The sequence below is a fragment of the Lathyrus oleraceus genome, chromosome 4 (assembly GCF_024323335.1).
Source record: "Lathyrus oleraceus cultivar Zhongwan6 chromosome 4, CAAS_Psat_ZW6_1.0, whole genome shotgun sequence".
In the NCBI taxonomy this organism is placed as follows: domain Eukaryota; kingdom Viridiplantae; phylum Streptophyta; class Magnoliopsida; order Fabales; family Fabaceae; genus Lathyrus; species Lathyrus oleraceus.
The window spans coordinates 249815807-249828549 of NC_066582.1; the positions used below are offsets into that span (position 1 = coordinate 249815807).

At 33.5% G+C, this 12743-nt stretch overlaps 1 protein-coding gene across 1 annotated transcript; it reads right to left on the reverse strand.

Annotated features, from left to right (window-relative positions):
• Nucleotides 1–2865: 2865 nt before the first annotated feature.
• LOC127074899 (probable isoprenylcysteine alpha-carbonyl methylesterase ICMEL1) lies at nucleotides 2866–9206 on the reverse strand. The gene is made up of 11 exons (XM_051016308.1): nucleotides 8554–9206; nucleotides 7249–7325; nucleotides 7085–7154; nucleotides 6924–7004; nucleotides 6477–6551; nucleotides 5004–5105; nucleotides 4773–4910; nucleotides 4407–4472; nucleotides 4153–4296; nucleotides 3461–3551; nucleotides 2866–3178 (listed from the first exon to the last, which is right to left on the reverse strand). The coding sequence occupies exons 1-11, from the start codon at nucleotides 8955–8957 to the stop codon at nucleotides 3017–3019; spliced, it is 1410 nt and encodes a 469-aa protein (XP_050872265.1). The 5' UTR covers nucleotides 8958–9206; the 3' UTR covers nucleotides 2866–3016.
• Nucleotides 9207–12743: the final 3537 nt, after the last annotated feature.

Here is a 12743-nt window from a genome sequence, read left to right on the forward strand (position 1 = left end):
ATACTTTCCAGAAACTCAGTTGCCATCCCCAACGTTATGTGCATGGGGACTGTAAAACTAGGCATATATTGCCTAGGAGTTCCCATCGTCATCGGCGTCGGCGTTTGAAGTTGACACAATGTTAGAATTGGCCCACTATATGCATTTGAAACCACATGTATAGTGTTGGAACCAACATCGGTTGTTTGTGACGCGACTGTGTCTCCCCCGAAGACGTTTCTTCGTGTGGTCATGGTGACACCATCTTGCCACTACGTAGTTGCATATACTGAAAACAATGAGTCCCACTGGGTGTGCTAATTTGGTTACGCAACAATATCTAGCCTTCCTATCGAGGTTTACTTGCAGGACCGGCTACAGAGTCATAGACGGATGTGTGTTAAGTATATGTTGGTTTAGTTGGTAAAGTGTTTGGAACACTAGAACAACAATTGAAGTGCTTGTAGAATAGAAATGTAGTAAAAGTAAGAAAGGATTAAAGACAAGATATAGATGTAAATGAACGAAGAAAATGAAAATAACTTGACAAGTTAAATGACTTGAAAATAAAGGTGGAAGCAGAAGTACATTTTGCAGAAAGTTAACTTTTTTCTCTCAAACGCTTGATACTTCAAGTGTATTCCTATTGCAATGTTAAAAAATGCCTCCCCTTGAAATGAAAATTACATCTACTTAAATAGTAATAAGAAATAATTGTTATGAGGTTATGACCCATTCACGACGTGCCACGTGTCGGAGCCTGTCACCCACATTGTTGGTAACTTCCCACTTTCTGCTTCCCACGATCAGTTCCCATCATGGTAAGCTGACCTTCGACTTTGGAAAACTCACCTCCTTCGTCGACCCAGCTCTCTTGGTTTCCCCCTTCGTCGATCCTACTTCCGACCTCCTATTGGTCGACCTGGCTTCATGCTATTCAGGTCGAAATTTTCCAGCTAACACTCATGCTAGGTTTAAATTCTTGAAAAAGGTATATACATATGAGCTCCTTAGAGAAAAGCATGCTAGATGTGATGACGAGTAGGTGGGGATGCATAAAGCGTGTGTTATGTGAGCCTACCTGTTATATTTGGTTGACACTTCCATTTTTAAGGACAAGAGTGTCACTTATGTGGATGTCGTTTACATACGGTACTTCGAGGACTTCGAGCGTATCCATGAGTACAACTAGGGGTCGCTTGTTTGGTATTCTTGTACTCGAAGTTATCAGAGGGTTGTAGATGAAAGACGAAGCAGGTGACAGGCAGCATCACACTACTGACGATAATATTTATTTGTATTTTAGTATTTGTGTGTCATTTTCATTACATTTTTGCAACACCCTTACTGATGATTCCTTTGTTCTAACACTTTTTCAGGCTTGGATCCTCCAGCACCTCCCGCACATCTCTAGATGGTCATGTATACCGACTTATACTGAGGATATTCTGCATGCTTATGCATTTTCCACACTCAGACGGAACTAGGCGATAGAGCCATTTAGAGTGTATCTTGACCGCTTGGTTGCCGAGGATATGCATTTTAAAAGCTACGTCGATCACCGTGAGACACGGCCATTTGACGACATGGTGTTATACTCGAGATGGTTAGCTTGCGGTTCAGGTCTCACATTTCCTCATATTTCTGAGTGCGCCATGCGGTAGTTCACTTACACTCAGACTATTCTCAGACACCATGTTGTCTCTGCTCCTCCTGCTATGACACATAGAGATATGGATGTCATGTTTGATGATTATCTTAGTCATCTGGTACCGCACATCAGGTGGTTCTTCAGGGTGTCACATGTGTATATGGTGTAGGCTGCTCCAGGAGAGCCACCGAGGCCAGCTCATCAGGAGATACTAGAGGAAGAGCAGGCACGGTTAGATCATGCTCATGATGTCTTACCTAGATGTCGTCACATTATGGACATTGCGCAGGAAAGCATTGACAGAGGTATATTTTCTGATGGGTTTGAGGCGAGGAAGGTCCTAAAGGTCATTATGACGGAGACACGAGAGGCACTGATGTACCAGAGACAGCGTCGAAGGATAGGGGCAAAAGAGGCCAAGGAGATACGCAGTAGTTAGTAGTATTTGTACTTTAAATTTATTATTGATTGTATTTTATTTTGACTTATTTCGACTATATTGTGTATCGGCTGATGACTTATTTTGACCATCTAGATTTATGTCATTTTTTGCATATCGATTGTATGGTTTAATGCTCATCAGGGTCCTTAACATTTATAAATCGTCATTTTCATCTGAATAACCATAAAACTAACATAACTTGCATTATTCTGATAGGTTACAGAGATGAATATTCGTAAACCCTAAATGGAAATGCATCTCCGGAATAATAAACATGTAAAATGAGTTTTTCATAGAGGGGTGTGTTTTAAAATATTACGAAGATACATCTCTGAATCAATTAACGTTTTGACTTAAGACATGATGTGTCCGAAGATGTATCTTCGAAATCTGAGAAACATTTTAAATTTTCCATAGCATGTTTTTCTACCCCATAAGATGGTATAAAAAATTCTCTATATCTAAACAAACAATACAAAATGTGAATGTGTGGGCTTGAGATATATGTGTGAGCCGAATGTCTAAGGCCTCCGGCTTAATAAACTCTTAAGAAATTTATTATTCTATTAAATAATTTTAGAATAAATTTAAATATAATTATTAATTTATTTATTTATAAAATAAAATATTCTAATAATCAATATCACATCATTAAAAATATATTTTTTATCCTAATCATCCGTGTCACGTCTGCAAAATTAGAGGGAGATCAACAAAATCTTAACAAAATAAAATTCAGAAACTAAAAAAATGATTTTTAAAATAGAGGACTAAAAATTAAAAATTATTAAAATAAGAGGAACAAAAGTATATTTAAACCTTTATTGTAAATAAAGTCTAATAGATTGAGAAAAAAAACTATTTAAATATACTTTTTTTACAGTTATTTACAAAGCAAAAAAAGAATAAAACTAATCTGGCTGTCAATTGATTCTGTTAGTTGGCTAGAAAGGACTGACAGAGTGAGCCAACTTTAACATGAATTCGGGTACAAGTCGTCTTCTTGGTGGAGCCGTTGCATCTCTGGAAAGAGCCTCAGGATCGCCAGCATGAATATATGCTACTAAATCATCAAACATGTCATCTTTTCCACCCCTCATAGGATCCTGAAAAAGGCATAATAGACATTTGATATAAATATCCCAGCACATTTGATTCCACGCCATCTATCTGTTTTAACATGGGTTGATTCTTGTGCAGACTTGTGGATAAGTCTTTTGAATATATTTATATTGCTAATTCACTCTATACATGAAAATATGAATAGTTCTTATAGCATAAGAGTTTATCTGATAGACCCAAGTATTTAGAAATATTGCTATTCCTTGCATTTAATGTATAGCATAGATTATCATTAAAAAAGACAGAATTAAAGTTGTTTCAGTTACCTGTAGAAACACATCTGTATGAGTCTTCCCTTCATATAAAATTGATTCAGCTTTGACTCCTAATCTTTTAAGAGTTTCAGCAAATGATTTGCTGCACAAAACAATATGCTTCAATTTAGAGAAAGCAAAATTATCATATACTTCAAATGCTCTACTCATTACACAAATTGAATATCATGTCTTGAAGTTATATTGTGTAAATGGTTAAGCTAGTCTTAAAGCCTAATTTAGCCATGTAAAAGCAAAAGTTGAACATAACTAAAATTAATCTATCTCATAAAGCTCGGGTTCAACCGTTCTTCCCCAATTTTTGCACACAAAAAAGCGATTCTTACTTGAATATTTTTTGTAATCAATTAAGTTGGTAAGTTCTTCCTAAAATATTTCAATGATAACACAGCTTTGCATTGCTTTGTGTTCAGATGCATTCATGCTTAAGTCGTTTGACAATAAATTCAAGACTAAAAATCAATTTAGAGGCAAAAGTTCCAAATTCTAGCTTCATGTTAGAATCAACTAGAAGCAAAATGAATTCTACTCGAAAACATCTAACATGTCAATAAATTCTACAGCTCTAGAATGCAAAGTGGAACCAAACTACGAGCCATAACGAATTCATTGAACTATCTATAAAAACTGATGTTTTCTATTGTCTGTACATAAGTTAAAACCCTTTTAAAAGATGCTTAAACCTTTGATCTGATGGTATAGAATAATCTCCAGTGCCATGGAAAAGAACTGTAGGGGGTATTAGAGAAACAGCATTTCCAATATTTGGATCTTGAACCACTACTTCAGGAGAAAACCTCCGTATTGATTCCTCTCCTTCCATTATGCTACAATAATAGATAAAAGCAGGCATTTGAAAGTTAACATAACAAAAAACAGAGAATCATTATACTATTAACTAAAAACTACCTCACTTTAAGATAGATTTAGAGTGTACCTTAAAAAGATGGAACGATAGAGGCCTCTACTGTGGAAGTGATCTATTAGGTTAAACAAATTATACCTGATTTCAGGTAAGAAAAAAATAACAAATAAATTATGCAAATTCAAAAGTAAAATACTAAAATCAATAAGCATTAAGGAGTACTATAAAACCATATCTGGAAGATTATGTAATAATTGTATGGATCTTTTATACATTAAAGATTGAGTACGTCATTGCATGATGTACTCAATCTGAGAAAATGTACTGTCTTTGGTTTCATTTACTGGTATAAGGACCGTAATGTCAGTAAATCAAAATTATCACATATCATAATCAAAATTTGCATTTAACACAGAAAGTGCTCAGGTTGCAGCATACCCTCCAGATAAACCAAAATAAGCCTTAATCTGAGAAAGACTCCAAGTACACTCTCCTTCACCAGCCTCTTTGATTGCCTGCTCCAAGATTGTACATGCCGCAATATGTGCTCCAGCTGATTGTCCCATTATGTAAATTCTGTGCAGGCGAAACAACAAGTGATCGTCAGTGATCAAGAGAATCCATTAACTTTAGAGAAAGTGCATCCATAATGAGACAACGATTATATACCTGTTAGGGTCACCTCCATATTCTGCAATATTGTTGCATACAAATGAGATACCTTGGGAAGCATCATCTATCATATCACTGATGGTTGCTTGAGGAAAATTTCTGCACAAAAAGATATGTGTATGTCAGATGAGACTATAATGGAAAGAAGAAAAAAGCACATAACACACTCTTTTCAATAACCTTTTGTGTCCTACTCTATATTTAATAATTTCCATTTCAGATCTTGGTTTGGAATCAACATGTGCATTTCGGATTGTCTCCTTTCACTTTGCTTACAAGTGTGATTTTGTCTCTTTTATTTTCAAGAGCAGTTTTCTCTCCTGGTGTAATTTGGTTAGTTAAATATCATCATGTAATTTTCTTCCTAGTTATGATAAAATCATTGAACCCCTTGATATTATTCATTCTGATATTTGAGAATTGCATCTATCATGTTTAATTCCTAGGAAACATCAGATAACCTCTCACTTTGCCAGCTAAATGAAATGAAATCTATATTCATCTATCACTTTGAAGGGAAAATTACTGCACTAGACAACCTATGTATTACAACTTTTCTATTGGAATTTGTAATTGATGTGGGAAGTTTTCTTGTAAAGAATGATGTTATTTTGGCATTCTCGGGCAACTGTGACACCATATACTTATAGATTCAACAATTATAATCTTAAAGGTGATTTTAGATTCCCAAATAAATAGATAATTTTGCCCTTGAGACTAGCACCTTGTTTAGTTTTGGCCACTGAAATTATCAGGGTTTACAAATAGTATAGTCCCCGAATGTGTCGACTATCAACTTGTACATAGTTATCTCTTTCCATCAACTACCGTTAAACAAGTAGTGTAGCAGAGTTGGTGATAAGATGTGTTAACTACACAAATGTCACGTTAGGCGTGAAATACATCTAAGTAAATATGTAATTTGGTCCTTTTGACAGTATTGTTGTGCACAAATTAGCAATTTCATTACACTTTGATTAATGACCATTGACAGAAAGATGAAAGTATGTACTGAACATGCCGATTTAGCAATTCCAACACTTTGATCATTGGCCATTAACGAAAGGATGAAAGTATGAAGAAGTTTGACACACTCGGAGATTAATGTTAACCAAACTTTCAGGGATCAATTTATTTATTTACTTCAAATTCTCAATCTTGTGGGTACTAGCACAGTGGTGACTACCTAATTTTATAACCCAAAGGGGCAAAGTTTAAAATTTGATTATGTAACAACAGTATTTGATAGTTCTGAACAGAGTTTTTGATACAAAAAGATCAATTGTTCTCCTTTTTCTGCTCAAACGAAAAACATGACAATCAGGACTAAAACATAACACGAGAGGAGAAGAATATAATAATTCTCTATTAGTATGGATAACAATTTGTGTCCATATTGACTTTAATACTACCAGATTGCATCTATTAGATAATACTGCTTCAAAATGGAGGAACAAATTAAAAGATCACCTGTAATCTATGCATGCCACAATGATATCTCTCTCCGAAAGCTGTTGACCTAAAAGAGAACCCCATGCTTTGTAACTGCACAATTACAAATACTTCAAAACTTGTAAGGATTGAAATGACTTTACATGTTGCAAAGGTGAATTTATGTGTCTAATAAATTGAAAAAACATTAGATAGTTAACTTCTCTTTCTTGAGATTGAATATTATCAACTTAATCAAAAACTTATCACTGTCATGATGTAGTGAAACATCAATAAAGCATAAATCTCACTATCATGAACTTCTATTTTGAGTAAAAGGTATAATTAAGAATTGAAGCTCATATATGAACAGAAAACACTGAATTATTGAATAGTGTATTATCCTCTCAAAAACATAATTGGTCAAACACCTTTTTCCATCTTATTTGCAAATTCAGAAGGAAACAAAACATGGGTGTCACATACCCAATAATCCAGGCTCCACCAGTAATGAAAGCAACAACTGGTTTTGGCCCGTCACTGTTTTTAGGCAAAAACAAGTCAAGCCTGCAAAGGAAACATACTATTAATCAAAAGTACAGCAGTTACAACTATGAATGCAGATAGAAAATATGAATAAAGCATACCTATTTCGTGGCTTATCTCCATAAACTATACTTCTGCGTATTTCACTGGAGAAGAAATAATGGTATCCAACTACAATAGATTATTGATGTGAGATACTAATGTTTTCAAATCAAATTTGTGCATTTATGAATGATAGTTATGCCATAGATGACTGGATCCAAACCTTGAACAAAGCCTGGTAAAAGCAGTAAAGAATAACAACCAAGGGCAAGAAATCTTGTAATCCATCTATAACCTACCCTGAAGAGAAATAGTGATCAGAAAGCATCCATAACAGGCATATGTGAAGATATTCGTGGAAAACAAATAAACAAACATCACAAAGCAAGTAGTTATGTCCAAATATTTAACATAACAACATAATGCAAGAATGCATGCCCAATAAGAGTCTTCAATGGTGCTCCTCTTTATTGATACCAATTGGAAGAGCTTATTTGGACTTAAGACATAAACACTGTAAATATTTTGAAGAACTTAACGGCTCTAGCTTTTATGAAACGCTTTTTATAAGCTTCCCAATATACAACAACAACAACCAAGCCTTATCCCAATAATTGGGATCGACTACATGGATCAAATTCCACCATAATGTTCTATCCAAGACCATGTTTCTATCTAATTCGTTAATCTCGAGATCTTTCTTAATAGTTTCACTTATAGTTTTTTTAGGTCTTCCTCTACCTCTGGTTGTTTGACTCTTCTCCATCTTATCTACTCTCCTTACAACAAAATCTAAAGGTCTTCTCTCTACATATTCAAACCACCTAAGCCTATTTTTCACTATCTTTTCAACTATAAGCTTCCCAAGATAACTCATAAAAACAGCTTACATGTAGAGTAAAGTATATTTCCCCCCGTCTTCCTTTCATCTTAGAAACAGCTTACATATAAGCTCCCCGTATGATAAATGTTAATTGATGAAGCGCTTAATTAAGATGTTAACCCAAACACTCCTTCAAAATTAAAGAGCACATAATGCTAAAACACTCCTTCAACATTAAAGAGCACATTTATGAACCCCCATGATTGAACATTAAAGAGCACATAATTAATCGGAATGTAGAATCTCCTCACAACTCAAAATGCTAAAAGAAGAGGCTCAAGTTTTTTCCTCTATACAAAATGAATCAGTTTGAATTCATAGACATATATACAATCTATTTAAATTGGTTTATTTTAGTTAATCCACTCTCATAAGCACTTGTGAGACTCTCTAAGAACTTATAAAAACAGCTTATACATGTCCATAAGCTACTTTTAGCTTATTCCTATAAAGGAAGCAGCTCATGGTTTATATAGAAACAGTTTGGTTTAATTTTCTTTTGTCATAATGACCTATATGTTAAGCACTTAATTACATTGTTAATTCAAAAGGGGCAAAAAAAAAACATAAACAGTGAGCATTTCAAATTCAAATCGCATAGATTATAAATAGAAATAAACTGAATCAAGAATTGATAATTCATACCCAAGATACGTCAACATCTTCAATCCAAGACGAGTCAATAGAAACGTTTCCGAAGCAACATGTCTAACATCGCGTCCAAAGGAAGATCCACGAGAACTACTATTAGAAACATAAGCCAGTGAATCCTCACTCGCAACACGCCTTCGTGTTTTCTGATAGAAAGAAGGAACAGCGCCAATTGAGTCGTTGTTATTGATTGAGGAGTTGAAGCTTGAAGACCTCGATAGAAGAGGCTTAATCGACATGATGTTGTTGTTTTTCAATGAAGAGTGTAAGAGACTCGTGTATGGGTTTTCTTCGTCGTCGTATTTAAGCAACATTGTAAGAGCGGAAGAAGAAGAAAGAGAAGAAGAATGAGCGTTAGGTGTTTGATGATTGGTTATGGGAAGGATCTCAGATGTCATATTTTGTTTTGTGAGAGAATAATGGGAAATTTTGGTTATTGACAGCGAATGGGTTGGTCGTAAGATTGTGTATTTTTTAGCGAGGATTTCGGATTTGGGAGAGAATATGATGAATTACAGAGGAGAGACAAAGGGGAAAGAGAAATGTGGCAAATTTATGTGGGGCCAGTTGAGTATTGAAGGTTGGTTATGTGTTGTGCAACAGATAAGTTTCCAAATGTTGAGTAAACTACTATGGTATCTTATTTGTTGAGTAAATTGGATGTCAAATAATATCAAAGAATATATACAATGATTTAAGTTCACGATAGGATAAAATGACAAGTGTCAAATTTAATAATACTAACACTTTTAATAACTTTTTATCATATATCTGATATAAAATTAAATATTTTTAAAGTAAAATATTATTTTTAATCTTTTATCTATATTTTTGGATTCAAATTTGTTTTTTATCTGACTCGAAAAAAATTTAAAAAATTAATTTGAACGCAAGGATATAGTTAAAAGATCCGAAAAAGTATTTTACCATATTTTTATTATATAAATTTTTTTTATAAAATTTAATATCAATTAAAAATTATTTAATAGATAAAAGAGATGAATCAAAATTAATTGTTTTGATGAAGTTTCATGAAACATTAATTTTTATGTATGTTATTAATTTTTATGTATCTGATTAACATGTCAAATATTATGTATTACATTAAATTTTATACACATGATATCTATAAAAATATTTTTCAATCCAATAATAAATTCTATTATAATACTACATTAAAGTAGTATTAGATTTAACATCTTGATGATTTAAAGGAAAAAATTGGAATCAATTAATAATTTACTAAAAAAGAATTAAAAATCAATTAAATTGTATCCAATATAGATATAATTCATCTAATATGCCGTTAATATTTTTTAATGGATAAATATTAATTCATCTCTAAAATTAATTTAATTTACTTTTTATAATTATTTATTTTATTTTATAAATTTTACAAAATTAATATATATATATATATATATATATTCCCGTTAGTTGAGATTTTCGATAAGGGTAAAAACCTCAGCAAAGGACAAAGGTGAAGGTACACTAATGATGTGTACGTAAGAGTCTTGGTTCGACTAGAGCCGAAACTTAGTTTTTTGAGATGTTGTAAGAACATTTTGACCGTGTGGTATTCTCGATCGCATGTGATGGGTTGAAAACACGGTTATTTGAGCGTGCATATGTTACACTCTGTTTACTGTGGAAATTGGTAAACAACTGCTGGTCCTCCCTAGGCCTTACAACTGAGGGTTACTTGCAGGATCGACCAGTTGATCCTAAGACATGTGCTAGTGTGACAGTGTGACTTATTCAATTCGACAGACAATTAGCTTTGTGAGGAACGGCTCCTGACAAAGTATTGAGCAAGTACAGGTTTTTTCCACAAGAAATGATAATGATGCTATAGCTTATGGGTGACTCGTGACCGACAGCACTACAACATTCAGAAGACGTACACGACGAACACGCTTTTGGTGAATTCTGTAACAATCCAATTTTAGTAATTATTTATTATATTATTATTACTATATTTTATTTTATTTATTTGGAGTGTTAATTAATTAATTGGTTATTAGGTGGTATAATAATTGATTATATTAATTAAATTGGTGTGTTAATTAATTATTTAGTTGATATGAGGTATGAGGAATAATTGAATTAATTAACTTAGTGTGTATGTTGTGTTAGTTTAATTTATTTGAATTAAATAGAGATATTTAAATATTAGGTCTTATTGGGCCTATTAATTAAATTAGAAGTATAATGACTTAAGCCCAAATAGAATACTAATATAAATAGTAAGAGGTGAGGAGAGTGAGAATTAGGATTCATTTGATCATTGAAGGCAATAGAGAAAGAGGAGAGAAAAAGTAAAGAGAAGAGCTAGGGTTTCCAGAAAATTGAAGAGGTAAGGGGGGAATCCTTATTATTATGGGTTAGTATGATCGGGTCAATGGGTAGGAACATGTTTAGGTTGAAATCCTTAAATTGCATGTTTTGGAATTGTTAGGTTTTGATGAGTGTTCTTAATTTATGGTGATTTAATTGGGTTAAAACTGTAAACTAATGTCATATATTTAGAGTATTGTATGAGTTATAATTTTCTGAACGTGTAGCTTTTTACGGAATCGAAATCGGAGGTCCGGAAGTTCTCCAACGATGAAAAACGCAGAAAATTCTGCATGTTGTTTTATAGTAACGGGTTATCCACCGAGCGTTAATCGGTTACTTGCTTAAAAATCTGCATTTTGTTAAACTAAGTAACGGGTTACTCACCGAGCGTTAACCGGTTACTTGCTTAAAAATCTGCATTCTGCTAAACTGAGTAACGGGTTACTCACCGAGCGTTAACCGGTTACCACTGTTGAAAATTGAAAAATTGAGATTTTAAAAGTTGTATTCATTTGCAATGAACTCTAGGGTGCGTGTTTGATAATTAGTTTATATTTGTGAATGATATATATTATTATGAACGTGTATATGTATTATTATGAATGATATATATTATTATGAATGTGTATATGTATTATTATGAATGATATATATTATGATGAATGTGTATATGTAATATTATGAATGATATATATTATGATGAGTGTGTATATGTACCATTGGAGTGTGAGTAGTTGATAATTAGCCTATATTTGTGAATGATATATAATGTTATGAATGTGTATATGTACCATTGGTGGATAATTCATAGAGTTGAATTATGGTGATATGTGGAATGTTAAGATGGTAGAGATGATCTTAATTGCATATGTGTTGGTATGTGTGCATTCATTCATAACATGGTCGACTTCATAGTGGAAGTGGTGAAACTGTGGGTTCACATGTAGCACTCGTTGATCCTTAATTAGAAATAGGCGAGGTAGATGTAGCACTCATTGATCCTTAATTAGAAATAGGCGAGGTAGATGTAGCACTCGTTGATCCTTAATTGGAAATAGGCGAGGTAGATGTAGCAATCGTTGATCCTTAATTGGAAATAGGCGAGGTAGTAAACGGTGATCCTTCATTGGAAATAGACGTAGCACACGTTGATCCTTAATTGGAAATAGGCGTGGTAGTGGCTTTGATCTTGTCCGGATCGGAAGCGTGGCTTGGATTCTAGATATTGAATCGGAAAGCGGTGAAACGTTGGGTTCACATTATGGTACCACATGCATAGAGTCACATGTCTTGCATTGAGTCACATTAGAGTCATGTGATAGTTGAATGTTTGCATTGTTGTGATTGTGATGTGTGTATGAGATATGGTAATTGAATTTGGTGATGTTTGGATACATAACTTGGCAAATTATGTGATTATGTGATAATTGTCGTTATGTGTATTTTTGAAAATATACTATTGGATTTGAATATTATACTCCTTGAGTTTTTATGTGTGCTTGAAACATGTGAAGTAAATGTTGTTTAATATTATTTACATGGTTATATGAAGTGTGACGAATTCCTTTAATTGTTGATTTAATCATTGTGCTTGATTAATACTTCTTCATAATGATTTGAATTCTCACCCTTTCTGTTTGAATGTTACCTTTACATGGGTATCGCGCAGATACTCAGGAGTAGTATCGCTGAAGTAAGTGGACGGTAGCTCACTCGAGATTAGCTGGAGAGCTGCGGTACTTCGTTTAGAGACTAAGTAGTGAGTCAATGCTCTGGTCATGTAACACTGGGTAGATTGGTAGTATGAAACTCATATTTGATTTGGATACGTTTTATGTTATTAA

Coding starts and splice junctions, on each gene's coding strand:
- LOC127074899 (XM_051016308.1), bottom strand. CDS start 8,957: ATGACATCTGAGATCCTTCCCATAACCAATCATCAAACACCTAACGCT. Junction 6,552..6,923: donor GGTGGAGCCTGGATTATTGG/GTATGTGACACC, acceptor GTAATTGTGCAG/TTACAAAGCATGGGGTTCTC. Junction 3,552..4,152: donor TCTATACCATCAGATCAAAG/GTTTAAGCATCT, acceptor TGTTTTGTGCAG/CAAATCATTTGCTGAAACTC.